Source organism: Oryctolagus cuniculus, chromosome X, assembly GCF_051225735.1.
Source record: "Oryctolagus cuniculus isolate XC-2025 breed Fujian yellow rabbit chromosome X, ASM5122573v1, whole genome shotgun sequence".
In the NCBI taxonomy this organism is placed as follows: domain Eukaryota; kingdom Metazoa; phylum Chordata; class Mammalia; order Lagomorpha; family Leporidae; genus Oryctolagus; species Oryctolagus cuniculus.
Window position 1 is genome coordinate 63,034,868 of NC_142888.1, and position 16,229 is coordinate 63,051,096.

At 37.0% G+C, this 16,229-nt stretch overlaps 1 protein-coding gene across 2 annotated transcripts in view; it reads right to left on the reverse strand.

Moving 5' to 3' along the window:
- Window positions 1–16,229, reverse strand: part of KLHL4 (kelch like family member 4) — a 108,469-nt gene that overhangs the window by 20,145 nt on the left and 72,095 nt on the right. For both annotated transcript variants that reach the window (XM_051827398.2, XM_051827399.3), the window contains exons 4-6: window positions 15,231–15,427; window positions 10,998–11,210; window positions 5,513–5,699 (exon numbers count right to left, since the gene is read on the reverse strand). In XM_051827398.2, coding sequence (XP_051683358.1) covers window positions 5,513–5,699; window positions 10,998–11,210; window positions 15,231–15,427 — 597 coding nt within the window. The remainder of the gene's footprint in view (window positions 1–5,512; window positions 5,700–10,997; window positions 11,211–15,230; window positions 15,428–16,229) is intronic.

A 16,229-nucleotide genomic window follows, 5' to 3' on the forward strand; every position in this document is an offset into this window, starting at 1 on the left:
ATTTTGGATTTTCACAATAAACTTGTGAATCCACAGGCACACATTTACTCCTTCCCTTTCATTGCTGCATCATTCACTGATAATGTGGATCGGGCTAATTGCTGATTTCTAGATCAGGTACTGCTCTGTTGAGTGTATTTACTACTGAGAGCTTATATTACAGCACCTATCTTTTCTATACTAAATACCTTTGGATGTAACCATTAAGAAAGGAATAGCTACAAACAAATTCACATCTATGTTCATTTTGTTTGCATTCATAGACTTCCCTGAACAGTTTCCTGTCTTCCCATATCTGTCTTCATGGCTGCCACTGCTGATTTTAACTTTTACTTCTAACTCTTTTCATTAGTGGATTTACCAAAGAGCCAATTTATATCAGGAAATGAGAGCTAGGCTGCTCTCATTATTAAGATTATGGAGATATGAATGGTGAAATAATTAGTTAAGAAATTGTAACAAGCTATACTAATCATCCCTATATAGATTTATATTGCAAGATACAGATATTTGCTTTATGTCAGATTGATTTTCCCAACATTATATTAACATAGAAGAACAACTATCCCACACTTTTTCATTGCAACCACAAACATTTATGTGTCTGTATCTGAATTGTGTACGTTTTTGAAGACCATCTGCCCACCCCCACCAAAACTCCAACTAATTAAAATGTAAAGCCTTCAGCTGGCTTAGTATGACAGCTCTGTGTTTGGTGAAAAAATATAAAGTAGATTTTTAAATTTCTATTATTTTATTTTATCCAAAAATTTAGCAGACACTTAGAAGTTGAACATATTTATGGGATATCATGTGATGTTCTGATACATGTACACATTGTGTTATGTCCAATTAGGATAATTATAACTATCCCCTCAAATGTTTAGCATTTCTTTTTGCTGAAAACATTCAAAATCCTATCTTCTGAGTTTTTTTTCTGTTTGTTTTTATATAGAAATATACAGTGCATTAATCTTATAGTCCTTACTCAACTCTTTAGAATTTTTTTTTTATTTAAGGTGATTTTCTGCCCTAAAGTTTTGCACATATTGTGCATCAATTCATTTCTAAGCTTTCACTTAATACTCATGTATCATCTGTTCAACAACAAGCAAAAGCCAGCAAATTTGACGTATTGCTGTGGGTTCTCTGAGCATAGTAGTATAGATAGTAGCTTTGAATATATCTGATTTAGTGATTTTCTATATCAACTTTAAAATTATCTAAAGATACTATATTAGCTTTTACATTGTTCCCTGATGTACTGTCTCTCAGAAAGTTATTTTTAATAAATAATTTATAAATGTTTATGTGTACAAGACATCCAAAGTTTACCATTTGTCTACTTCTGAATTTTGACTCTGATGATACTTTAAAACTTTCTGATGATTATTTTTGATATACTGTAGGATTTATAGCAAACTCTAGCCATTTGTATGATATCAATATTTAGCAGCTATTTCTGACTTTACTGTGTGAGTAAGAGAGGAAATTAAAGATTGAGGAAGTACTGTATTTCCTAGACATCAAAAAGCAAAAGTTTAAAAAGTATCTTTTATTGTTTACAGCCTATGTCTCTTCCATTGAGGAACAGTGTTTTTTTTTTTCTCTCTCTCTCTCTTCATACTATTTGTTGAACACTTTTAATTAGTGGTGTAGGGTTAACTATATGATCATTAAGTAAACTGAAAATAGATCTTTGTATAAATTAAGAGTGGGAATGTGAGAGGGAGGAGGAGGAAGGGTTTCAGTCTGGTAAGGAGGGAAGGTGAGGGATGAAGTGTCACTATGTTCTTAAATCTGTACATATGAAATGCATGAAACTTGTATAACTTAAATTTTTTTATTTTTTATTTTTTTGACAGGCAGAGTTAGACAGTGAGAGAGAGAGAGAGAGACAGAGAGAAAGGTCTTCCTTTTTCTGTTGGTTCACCCCCCAAGTGGCTGCTATGGCCGGCGCGCTGCGCCGATCTGAAGCCAGGAGCCAGGTGCTTCCTCCTGGTCTCCCATGTGGGTGCAGGGCCCAAGCACCTGGGCCATCCTCCACTCCACTCCCGGGCCATAGCAGAGAGCTGGACTGGAAGAGGGGCAACCGGGACAGAATCCAGCACCCCAACTGGGACTAGAACCCAGGGTGCCGGCGCCACAGGCGGAGGATTAGCCTATTGAGCTGCAGCGCCGGCCCAACTTAATTTTTTTTTTAAAAAAGTATCTTTTAAAAAAACTAAAACAGTACCTATAAGAAAAGGCATGCGTATAGAAATTCTTTATCTATGCTTTTTGTGAATGAATGTAAATAGGTATACTTTTTCAATGCAATACTGATTTTTAGAGATAAATATTACTCTTCTTGTTTTACCCAATATTTTTCTTACACTGCTTACTTTTAATATCTTGCTTTTCCTTTTCGTTTTGGTCCTAAGTATATCTTGGTTTTTCAAAAGATTCTAAGACCTTTACGGTGGGGGGGGGGGGCAGTTTTGTGGCTGTTATTTCTTTTTGTAACAGTGGCAGTGCAGAAAAAAGAACATAGCATTTGAGTAAGAATTACATTTCCAGATTTTATGGATGCTTGTTCTTGGCTTAGTTATCTAACCTTAAGATGTACCTAGTGGGGCTTGTGTTGTGATGTAGTAGGTTAAGTCACCACCATCCCATGTGGATGCCGGTTGCTGTCCCAGCTGCTCTACTTCCAATCCAGCTCCCTTGATAATGCGCCCGTAAAAGCAGTGGAAGATGGTCCAAGTACTGGGGACCCTGCAACCCATATGGGACACCTGGGTGAAGCTCCTGGCTCCTGGTTTCAGCCTGGCCCCATGCTGGCATTTTGAGCCATCTGAAGAGTAAACAAGTAGATGGAAGGTCCATCTTTTTGTCTATCCCTCTCTCACTGTGACTTTGCCTTTCAAAATAAATAAATAAATCTTTAAAAAGATTTATTACCCTAGTAAGGGTAATAAAATCTATTTTGTAGCATTATTGTGAGGATTTGAAAAATACCAATCAAGTACTCAAAAATATTATTTTTGTTTGTCTTTTTAACGATTTATTTATTTATTTGTTTATTTGCTTGATAGAATTACAGACAGAGAGAGGGAGAGATTGAGAGAAAGGTCTTCCATCTACTGGTTCACTCTCCAAAACGCTGCAGCGGCTGGAGCTGAGCCAATCCGAAGCCAGGAGCTTCTTCCGGGTCTCTCTTGTGGGTGCAGGGGCCTAAGCACTTGGGCCATCTTGTACTGCTTTCCCAGGCCATAAGAAGAGAGCTGGACAGAAGAGCAGCCGGGGGACAGGAACTGATGCCCATGTGGGATGCTGGTGCCACAGGCAGAGGCTTAGCCTACTTTGCCACAGTGCAGGCTCCAGTAGTAGATTTTAAAACAATTTATTTATTTGAAAGCCAGAAATACACAGAGTGAAAGATAGAGAGAGATCTTTCATTCACTGGTTCACTTCCCAAATGGCTGCAACAACCTGGTCTGGGCCAAGCTGAAGCCAGGAACCAGAAACTTTTCCCGGGTCTCCCACGTGGGTGCAGGGACCCAAGTACTTTGGGTCATCTTCCACTGCTTTCCCAGGTGCATTAGCAGGGAGCTGGATCAAAAATGGAGAATCTGGGACCTGAACCTGCACCCCATGGGTGCTGGCACTGCAGGCGGAGGCTTAACCTTGTCTGCCACTGTGCTGGCCCCAAAGAGATGGTAATTTTTACTACCCTTCTGGTAGTCTGCAGCTTCCCATAAACTCTCATATGGTGTTTCTATATACTAGGAACTCAAAAGAGTCCCAAAATGAGGGTCTTGCTTCTTTCCATACCAAGCTGTTTTAACAGAATCCAGGAGTTAGAGATTAACTTTTCACTCATTTTTTAGAAACTGGTAAGGAGTTGAGGAGCTTATAACCATTTATGTAATATATTACTTTATGTAATGATGACTGAAATAAGAAAAGCCTGAAAAAAATGACAAAAATAGACAACAAATACTGACACACATACAAACACAAACACAAATACAAGATATTCCTTTTCTCTCATTGCACACCATATGTATGTAAATATATATATAAATATATATAATTTAACACATAATCTAAGAATAACCACATTTGCACTTAGTGCCTTTTTAATTTAAATATCAAACAAGAAACCTTCAAACATGCTATTAACACTAATTTTATTCAACAAAATGCAATAAAGTATCAAATTACCAGGCATGAAAATAAGCATAAGATCCCATTATATTTGTTATTTTCTAAAAAAAAAACAGTAGTTCTGTAAAGTAGCCTTACAATTTTGAAAATGACTGCATTTTCAATCTCTTGTTTTATAGGTGCTTTGATTTGAACATGTCCCCAGGAATTCATATTGGAAAATTAGTCCACAATGTGGCAGCACAGAAAGGTGGTTGAGTCTTTAATAGGTGAGTAGGTCATGGGAAATGGCCTTATGAATGTAATTAAAGCTGCTTTTGCATGGCTGGATAAGTAAGCATAAGAGCAGGCTGTTGTAATGCAAATACACCCCTATTGTTGTCTCCCTTTGGCTGTGCACACTCGCACTTCTCTTTTTCTGTCATATTGTGATACAGCCAGATTCAGCTGTCCAATCTTGGACTTTCAGCCTCCAGAACCATGTGGTAAATAAACCTCTATTCTTTATAAACTATCCAGTGTCAGCTATTTCGTTATAGCAACAGGACTCCTGGCTTTGGCCTGGCGTAGCCCTGGCTATTGTGACCATTTGGGGAGCAAACTAGCTGATGGAATATCTGTTTGTCTCTCCCTCTCTCTATAATTTTGCCTTTCAAATAAAAAAAATAAATCTTCAAAAAAGTACTCTTTTGAAAGCCTCATTTCTTTGTTTTTATGACCAACTTTCAATAAATATCCCCTGAAAAGACTATTGCAGAATTGCTTCCATGAAAGAAAAGGACCTACTAAAGTGTTTTGCTAACACGAATTAAAGGGTTATATGCCATAAGGGGAAAGAAAACTGTGGTCAGAAAAAAATCACATAAAATACCATATTTATGATAACTTTCTTTTTTTCTTTTTTTTTAAAGATTTTATTTATTTTATTTGAGAGGTAGAGTTACAGACAGTGAGAGGGAGAGACAAAGAGAAAGGTCTTCCTTCCGCTGGTTCACTCCCCAGATGGCCGCCACGGCCGGCGCTGCACCGATCCGAACCCAGGAGCCAAGCGTTTTTTCCTGGTCTCCCACGTGGGTGCAGGGACCCAAGGACTTGGGCCATCTTCTACTGCTTTCCCAGGCCACAGCAGAGAGCTGGACTGGAAGTGCAGCAGCCGGGACTAGAACTGGTGCCCATATGGGATGTCAGTGCCACAGGCAGAGGACTAACCTAGTGTGCCACGGCACCGGGCCCGAAAGATAACTTTCAATGCACTCATTTAACATGGTTTTAATACACTCTCTTAATTTGAAAGTGTTGAGAATATCTCATCTATTTTGAATAGAGACATTTTATAAATGAATTAATTTATTCCTTTTACCTTTTAAAGCATCCATGCCTCCCACAGCATAAAGGGCCCCTACAGTTGATTTTCTAGGTTTTGTCCGAGGACTTTGCATCATGGGTCTTCTCTCAGGTAAGAGATGATATTTCATAGCTTCCATCAGGAGCTTCTGACACTCCAGATCACCACTAAACATGGAACTGTTTTCAAGATCTGCCAGTAACTGAAAAGTAATGATGAATGGCATGTGAATGAAGAGGTCACCATTAGAAAGAACATATTTTGGTTTACATATGTTTGGAGAAAACTAGACCTAATTGAAATGTAGAAGTTTTATTATTTAATATTTTAACTTAAATATTTGTATTTTCAGGTGTCGTGTTATAATGACTAAAAGCCTCGTGGTAATAGCTAATGATCTACACATATTTATTAATTGAAACACTATTCAACTTTCAAAGATGTAAATATACAATCTGAAGGAGTCAAAGTGAAAAGTCACCCATAAAAATATTACTGAAAGTAATTAAAAATAATGACTGTGCTTTCAAACAGCAAGCATCTTTTAGTCCAATACATGTAGCTAATGCAAACAGGCACCTTCGGTGAAGTGGGTTGAGGGTAGAGGTGGCAGTCATGCAAATATGCCCAGTTGAAATAACATCACCCACAGGGGACTGCATCTTTATCATGAAATCGTTTCTGAATGATATTGTGAAAGATACTTTTTAACTGAGTTAATGTGCATGTGTTAGTAACTGTATAACACAACAGCAAAAGAAGATCAATGCTCTCAACTATCACTACTTGGCATACAATAAGATTGTACCTGATACTGATAAAATCTAGAAAAATTGTTTTTTCCTGGGATGAGTTGGAGATAAGTCAAGAATATGTTTAGGAGTGTTTTCAAGGGTCAGATTGATTCCCCTGGAGTTTTGGGTCCACTGTATCATTGGCTATTGAGAGGAACAGCAAGCAGCGTATTGGAATGCAAGGACTAATCTCAGTCTACAAAGCTTCTCTGAATTTTCTTGGCCTGCCCTGACTAACTCTGGCTTTGTTCTCACCCCACATGTAATCTCAGGTAGATCATTATTTTGACTTGCTTGATGAGTTCCCAGACATTTCCTAAATGCACAGGCTGTTAGAAATATATCTAAAAATTAAGTTGTGTAATTTTTTCTTCAGAAATTCATCACCATTCTCTTCATATATTTCATTTCTAAAATATTTGCTTAAGGTAGCCTTTACATTCTTTTTGAAAGCCTATACTGGTATGCCATTGCCCAACACTGCAATTATGAAAAGTTCACATGGTCACATTCCAGGCAGAAAGCACACTGAATGTGAGAGGCCCAGGTACCACTGGTTGGGCAGCTGGACTGGAAATTTCTCTTTGTTACAATAAATTAAGAGAGAGGATTCAAGATGGCTGAATATGTGTTGATTTTGACCATGAGGAAGCAACAGAAGAAAAAAGGAGGAACTGCATTTCCAGGGGGAAAGTTGGAGAGAAGCTTGCAGTAGAAATTCTACAGAAAGAAAAAGAGACACCATAGAGCAGCGTGGACGCTACAAACGCACAGCAGTGAGCAGAGAAACTAGTGGTGACTCCTGCAGCCAGGGGCGGAGAAAACATCACATTATGAGATCGAGCTGAGAGCACAGTGTGGAGCCCCTGTCACTGGTGATAGCACCTGAGGGAGAACTTTGGGAACCACACTGATCTGAGTCCAGCCTGGAGCACTAGTCGGGGGCAGGGTGCCCATCTAACTCTGTGAATGGAGAGCATATTTCTTCCTCCCCATCCCCCAACAAGGGCACCTGGTGACTAGCAGTGAGACCATGCCATATTAATAACATAAGCAGAGGCTGCTCTCATGAGTGTGTAACTACTGGATTTTATTTGGCTCATAAACCTGCAGTCCTCACTGACTTAGAGGCTGGTTTGGAGGGTTAGCAGGGGGTGGGGCATCTTTTTAGGCCTGTGAAGTGCTCCCCTCCCCTCACTCTATCATGGGTGCCCCGACTCAAACTGCCAAAATGGAACAGCCACAGGCAGGGACTTCTGGGAATGCCTTGGCTCTGTCTGTGGTTGAGGCAGCTTCAAGGGACTAAGAGTGGACCCCCTGATCCCTGTGACTGTGGGAGCCCTGTGAGCTGTGACTGTGGGCATTCTGTGACTGCATGATGGGGCGTGGGTTATAGCTGGGTCTCTGGACGGCATCTGGCTTCAGAGGTACAGAGTCCCCTGAGTGCCTGATGTGTGTGGGTCATTGCAGAGGGGTCCGTGCTCACACTGAGGACCACACGGATCCTTCGTGTAGTTCATAAGCCTGAGTGGGTGGCGTGTGTAGCCGCTGTGGGCTCACACTAGGCATTGGTCACCTTGACAGAGAGGAGGTGAGGCTGTGATCATGCCAGCTGACCATAGAGGAGTTCCACCACACCCAATTTGGGTGTCACCCTGGACTCTTGCCTCGCCCTCAAGTACAGACCAGAGCTCCCTGGCTCCACCCAGCACACACCTCAAAACGCCTCGAGATATCCACTAAAGGAAGCATATTTTAAAGATGAAATTCATCAGATGCGAAAACCAACAAGTGTTTCCACAAATGCCAAAAAATAAATGTAGAAATACAAGAAACATGAACAAGGAAGACAATATAACTTCCTAAAAGGATAACAACAATGCTTCACTGTTGCAATGTGAAGACAAACAGGTTGATGAAATGCCTAAAAAAGAATTCAAAAGAATGATCATAAGATTACTCAAAAACACAGAGAAGCAAATACATGAGTTAAAGAAATCCATACACTACATGGATGAAAAGTTTTGCCAGAGATAGAGATATTGAAGAGAAATCAAACTGAAATATTAGAATGAATTCAATATGTCAAATAAAAAATACAGTGGAAAGCCTTAACAACATACTTGGTTGTTGTCTTCTGAGCAAGCAGAAAAATCTTTGGATGTATCTCAATCAAACAGAAAACAAAAGAAGAAAAATACTAGAAAAACTGAAAACAGTATGGGATACTATTAAACAAGCTAACATACTTGTCTTAGGAGTTCATGAAGGTGTGGAAAGAGAAAGTGATTATAAGTCTTATCCAGTGAAATAATAGCAGAAAACTTCCTTAATTTAGAGAAAGATAGGGACATTCAAGTACAGGAAGCACATTGAACTCCTAACAGACATGATCAGAAAAGTTCTTCACCAAGACATATTATATTCAAGCGTTCAATATTAAAACATAAAGAAAGCTTTCTAAAATGTGCACAAGAGAAATGCCAGATTATTTTCAAAGGGTCTCCAATTAGATTCACAGCTGATTTTGCATCAGAAATCCTACAAGCTAGGAGAGAATGGAGAGACAAAGACCAAGTCCTAAAACAAAAAACTGTCACCTCAGAATATTGCACTCTACAAAGCTCTCATTTATAAATGAAGGTGAAATAAAGACATTCCAAAACAAACAGAAATTGAAAGAATTTGTCACCACTCTCTTCTAGTCTTACAAATGATACTTAGGAATGTGTACACACAGAAACAGAGAAAGATAGTCACCATCATGAAAGAATGTGAAGGCAGAAAATCTCCTAGTCAGAGTACAAAGGAAATCCAAAGCAAATAGGAATATTTACGGAAAAATGGCAGGGCCAAGTCATTATTTTTCAATAGTAACCTTGAATGCAAATGGCCTAAATTTTCTAATTAAAAGATACAAACTGACTGGGATTTATTTTTAGTTTTTAAAGACTTATTTATTTGAAAGTCAGAGCCACACAGAGAGAGGAGAGAGAGAGGAGAGAGAGAGAGAGAGAAAAGAGGTGTCTTCCATCTGCTGGTTCACTCCCCAATTGGCTGCAATGGCCGGAGCTGCACCAATCCAAAGCCAGGAGCTTCCTCCGGGTCTCCCATGTGGGTGCAGGGGCCCAAGGACTTAGACCATCTTCTACTGCTTTCCCAGGCCATAGCAGAGAGCTGAATCAGAAGTGGAGCAGCCGGGATTCGAACTGGTGCCCATATGGGATGCTGGCACTACAGATGGTGGCTTTACCTGTTATGTGACAGCGCCAGCCCCCTGAATGGATTTAAAAACAAGATCCATCTATTTGCTGCCTACAAGAAACACCCTACTAACAAAGGTGGTTAAATACTTCTTATACAATTGCATCTCAAATTTTTGCATGTCTAAGAATCATTTGGAGAACTTAGTAAAATACAATTCTTCAACCTCACCCTCAGAAATTGCTTTTGTGACTCTGAGGTGGTACCTGAGAAATTATTTTTGCAGTAAGCTCACAGGAAATCCTACACTGATGGTCCAGAAACATTTTGAATGACACTGTTTTATAGAATCTGATAAATCATATAGAACCTCTCTTGAATATAACAAATAAGTGTATCCATGCTCACTAAGACATAAAATTTCTATAGATTCGGAAGCTCATCTATAATCTCAGATTAGAACTTTGGGTCTAAAATTACATATAAATGTTGACATTTCTCTTTTAGGTGTTACCATTGCCTTTCCTTTTGTATAAATTTTTTATTCCTTGAAGGGAAGTCCATTTTTGTTATTTCATAGTATAGATTCTTAAGAGCAAGCATGTAATTTCATAGAATTTAATTAACTACTAAATGTAAAAATATATGTATATAGGAAAATCATCAGTACATTAACAATCTATTTTTCAATATTAACAATTAGTTATTTTGCTGAAAATAAATGTATTTTAATAATTACAAAACTATTGATCCATTATATGCAGATAAGTTCTCTTTTTCCAATGTAGATGATATTGAGGAATTTAGTCACAGACTCAATAAATATGACATGAATATGTTCAACATATTCCTATATATAAATACGTAGTGTGAATTAGATCTGTTATTGATCAATTAGAGGGAAAAAATTGTGGTTATCACTAATGGTGGAGTTATGTAGCAGTACTGCAGAACATTCTCACTAAACTTCACATGCTGAAATTCAATACGAGGTGAGTCAATCTCATGTCTTATCCAAGGGAGTTTGTTTTCACGGTCGTCTTTGCTGTAATCCTTTGGTTCAGCACGCAGGATGAGGCTGCCATTATAACGATGCTCTAGTGCATCTGAAAGTATGATGCGTGCTTTCAATCATAGCAGATAATTATTCATAGTAGCAGGCATCATCCAATATATCACTCCAGAAGGTGAACAGAAAAAAAGAGGAAGATTTGGCTTAGTCATTTTCCCTGCTTGTGACACGTACTATTTGGTGAGCGAGGGAACTGAATTCGATGACTGTTCTGACATTTAGGCATCATCTGTAGTTTTTTTTTAATCCACATTTCCTGTGTCTCCATTATTAATGCCTCTAATTGAAGGCTGGATAGATCCTTCCGCTAAGCAAGCCCTGAACACACCAATTACCAGAAATCCTCTGATTAAATAAGCAAATAAGGAATGAGTTAATGCCTAGTGGGGGTTTTGAACTCTAATTCTATTACCTGGGTACATTTCCATACCTGTGGAGGAAGTAATGGCAGTCGGATATAGGAAAGCAGCATCGCCAGGTCTCGTTGCCTGGTCTGCGCATCATGCCCTACCCACTGCATTAGAGCGTGGAAAATGGTTTCTTCATCAGGTACATTAATGTCATCACTACACAGAAGTTTTGAAATTTCAGTGGCTGGAAGTAGGAGGAATTCCTGGTTCTTTATTACCTCAATGAAGTGTTCCTAAGAAAGGAAGGAAATCCATTCAATCTTTACACTTTAGAAACTTCTTAACAACAACAACAACAAGTATCAAAGCATTTCACTCTGTAAAACATCAGAAAATGGCAGAAAGACAAATATAACTATGTATAACAAACAGATGTTATTGCACACAGGGGTATGGGGAGTCTTCTGAAGCTGAGAGACTAAATGCTTCCACTAGTAATTTCTTATCAAGCACAAGGAAAATCCTTAACTCTCACAGGTTGCATGAGCACAATGTTGCAGCCCATAGAAGTGCTTTTTGCCTTCAGCTGTTGTATGGGACAACAGCTATGACTCCAGACCTAACTGTCCTGTTGGTCTTTAGCCAAAAGCTCTAAGACAAAGGATGAATGTTTTCAAAGTGGAGGCTAACTTGAAGGCCTTGATGAATTAACTCTTGCCATGCATCTGAGGAGGCAACAGACTAAAATCTTTTGAGAGTTTAAGAAAAAGAGATTGATGAAAAACTCTTAGGGAAAAAAAATGATTTCTACTGACCAAGGGAAATGTATCCTTTTACAATGGATCACAATCTATAGATTCAAGACAATTTAAATGGATTTCTTTGGAGTGTTTCTTTAGAAGGAAGTGTGGTTGAATTTACATTTTTATATATTATATCTTAATTCTCACTTTCATCATCATGTTGTATTTTGTCAAGTATCAAACTTCAAAAAGCCATGTTGCAATTTCTTATCAAACACCATATATTTTTCCAGTACATAAATATTATATGCTTTTTATTTGACAACACAATTATCATTTCTCAAATTCTTCATAATAAAGATCTCATATTTTAAATGCAATAAAAGATATTTCTGAAATAGAGGCAATCATGCTTACTTGATATTAATGTTGCAAAATAACCAGATATTCAGGGAACAGTTGAAGACAACCTCTGAGGCCTCTGGAAAAATTAAATCACTCATTCTGCTCTTCTCTTAATTTAGTCATTGTAGAACTGAGTTTGGCTAAAAGCAAAATTATCTACATAGCAATCATCAGAGTTGATAGCTCTAACGTCACAAGGTCAAATTAACTTACCTATTTAGACAAAGAATCCTTCTGGAATTAAGGCAAGCAATTGAGTGAAAACTGGTATTCTTATGGTAGCAGAGGTCTATGGTTGAGAATCCTCTCACAGAATATAATGCTAATAGCACTAGTACTTCTACTACTATTAAACACTTGTACAGTACTTCACACTTTACCAAATTATTTCACAAGAATTAAGTCATCACTCATGTGATCTTGTGAGGGTCCAACTTCTTCAATAAGAAAACCAGTGATATCAGTTTGATCTTTTTTTTTTTTTTTACAATTTAGTGGCAAAGTCTGTACTCAGACAAAAGCCTCTGACATCATGTGTTGCACTTTGCTCAATTACTGCAACTGATTTTCATAATTAATATAATTTTTCTGAAAGGGTTAAGAAAAATATAAAACCCTATAAAACTTACAGTTACCTATTGCTCTTATTACATACAAACTCTGAAACTGCAGTAATATTATGGAAAATCTGTATTTCCTTCTCTTTTCTTGTGTACCCACCAGTGAAAAGTAAAGAAAATAAGATAAGAAGAAATTATCTCAATGTGTATTCCCTACTCAATGACCAATGTTGTTTACAATATGCCTATTTCACTTAGTTATGCATTTTAGACAGCTAAAATGACAAATTATTTATATCATGGCCATATTTAGATATAACCAGAAATTATATATTCTGACAGATTTCTTATGACTTTAGATTTACTATCTGACAAGACAGTATTGAAAATTGCTACGCAATAGATTAACGTAACTAGAAAAATAAACATATAGGTTTAAAGTATCTATGTATGGCACTCCAGCATGAAGTACTGTAGAAAAAATAGTTATACTTAAAGGACAATCTTACCTTGTTTGATTTTGGAATTATTTGGCCTCTAATTTAAAAATAAACACCCTCCTATGCACTTTCCCATGAACCATTTTTGTGTCTTTACTTCATTATTTATTTTATTTAGTCCACACCTAAATTGCTTCAAAATTTAGTAAACGAATATAGCATTCTAGTTGAATGTTTCTTCCAAGCTAACAGCTACTTATATGATTGAGATGACTGATTTTGTGTCAACTTGACTGGGTCATGCTGTGCCGAGACATTTGGTCAAACATTATTCTGGGTGTTTCTGAGAGTGTTTCTGGATGAGGCTCACCCATGTTAGGGAGGGCAACCTGCTTTACTCAGTCTAACAATTGCGTCATGATTATAATTAAATCCATAAAATGCTTGACTCTCTGAGGGTAATTCAGAAAGTTGATAGAAAATGAAATTTAAGTTTATTCTGGTATAAAAGTTTTTGAAATCCATGCATAATTTTTAGTAAGACACATTTCCATGAACTTAATGAAGTGTCTTTGTCTTCCTAGACATCAGAATTATTTATAACCTTATACTATCAATACAGTACTACAAAGGCATAATTATAACAAGGCTTTTGCCTATTTTACTGTATTCACAATAGATACTAAAATAACCAATGAAGGACGATTAAGGAAGACCACAGCAATGCATTTTTATGCACATCCTGTTTTAACACTCAGTTTGGTCGCATAATAGGAAAAGGAAGACAAGTTCATTTTGAGCAACAAAAATAATTCAAGCTGTTTATCAGAATGTATTTTGTCTGCAAGAGTAAGATACCAGACAGGAAACTGTTAATACTTAGTTCAAGAATTTAAGTAATTTAACAGGAAGTTGTCATGTTTGGCTTTTGTGGTAGAACTAACCTTTGAACTACATAACTGCTGTTCTTTCAGATTATATGGCATCTGTATTTAGGACACAGGGCTATAAATAGAATAATTAAATGACATATTTTAAGATGCCAACCATTATAATGTGATTCCCTGCATAATGGTGTTGTTTCAGGAATATCTTTGAAACCTCAAATTTCAACAATGACCCGGGGTGAGAAGGAGGGAGAAAGACTTAGAAGAAACCTTCAGAGAATTCAACTTTAGAAATTTGAAAGTATCATTTATAAACATCTCTATCCTAAAAGATAACACTACTTCTACTTATCATCTTTACATCCAGTTCTCCAGTGCTCACTTATATGCAATTGACTTTGTTTTTTTAATCTTAAGCAATGGGAAGAATTTCCGTTGCTTGGAACTTTTGTCTTGTAATTGGATTTTACAGGAAGTTTTATCTCTTTTGTCATTCACTACTTCATTTCTTTTCAGAGAAGTATAAACATTTATGGTAAGTATTCATTTCATATCTTCTGTTCACATTTTTGCTTCCCAACAATCTATCTTTCATGTGATTAACACCTGACTGAATAAAGATCATTGTACCCTATGCAACTTTTAAATAATTACCACATATGGACATGTTCATTCAATTTACTATAACAGCTAGTAGAATAGAAAGGGATTTTATAAGTTAATTTAAAGGATTGAAATGCAAATTGTTTTTTAGCCAAAGCACAAGTTTTTACTAAGGCATAAAAAAATCCATTCAATAAATTGTCCGCCTTAATAATTTTGGTAGTTCATTAAATCTTTCCAATGGATACTTATCTATTATTATGAGTTTTTTTCCTTATTGAATGATATTTCACTTTCATTAAAAAATAATTTATGCAGCTTTAGAAATTTTAATTCTAAAGCAATTCTATAGTTTAGAAGCTATAGTTCTAATTGTGCAAAAACATCAGGGAATTAACATTTTCCTAATACTGTAGATTCTGTTTTAAATAGACACTTGCACAATTGAATTTTGGGCAGTATTTTCATTTCTCCAAGTTTTGAGATTTAATTAAATCTTTTTGATTCAAAGCATGAAAAAATGTTCTTTTGTACAGTTCAATAAGAAAAATATATTTCTCTAATATACATGATGTGCTAGTCACCTACAAGTTTCATAAGTTCCAATTGCCTACTGATTTTATCACAATATAATCATATTATTAACACAAATTAGATTCAAGCAATTGATTTTACCATGGTGTACTTATGTGCCACATTCAGGAGCTCTGTACAACCCTGGGCATCTCCGAATGATCGAATCCCTAAGCAGTTGGAGGGATGGAGCTGCTTTATGAGGAAATTGGAGCAGACTTCAATGACTTGTGTCAGCTGCAGGAGACAAGCTGCAGCCAGCAAACTTTCAATGGTATCTTCTTTCAATTGCAGGACACCTAGATGGTTTCAAAAAATAAAGAAGGATTATATGCTCCATAAAATGAGACACAAATATTATGGCTGGTTAAAATGTTATCAGTTTCCTCTCTAGTAAGGCTATGATTTTTAGTGTACAATAGCAACTCTGAGAATATGTGTTGAGGTTTACCTACACAAAGGAATCTTGGAGTAAATATTAATAAAATGACTGATGGGAACTAGCCTGGGTTATCAAAAATGAAACAAATGAGCAGTAAATACCATCATTGCAAAGAAAAGTAATTTGTTATTTCTTTATCAATTTAGCTTGGTCTGCATTAAAATTTGATATCATTTCATAATGTATTCGTGCAAGAGAAAATCGCATTGTATTCCTTAGATACATACAATTTTTAATTAGCAATCACACTAAAATAAGGGTGGGAGAATTGTTTATATTATTACTCAAGTAACATTGTGTCATATTGTGTTAAGTATGATACAATTGGCCCTACAGGTAATTGTCATTTGTGTGGAGCCAAACACCCTGGTAAATAAGAATAATTTTGTGCCTCTGTTATTTTGGGAAGAACATTGACCTTATATCTCCATTTTTTTGTTTGCTTGGTCCAGCACTGTAGTACCACAGTCTAAAGCCCAGGCCTGCAGTGCCAGCATCCCATATGGGCACCAGTTTGAGTCCGGGCTGCTCCATTTCTGATCCAGGTCTCTGCTATGGCCTGGGAAAGCAGTGGAGAATAGTCCAAGTCCTTGGGCACCCATGTGGGAGATCCAGAAGAAGCCCCTGGCTCCTGGCTTCAGATCAGTGCAGCTCCGGCC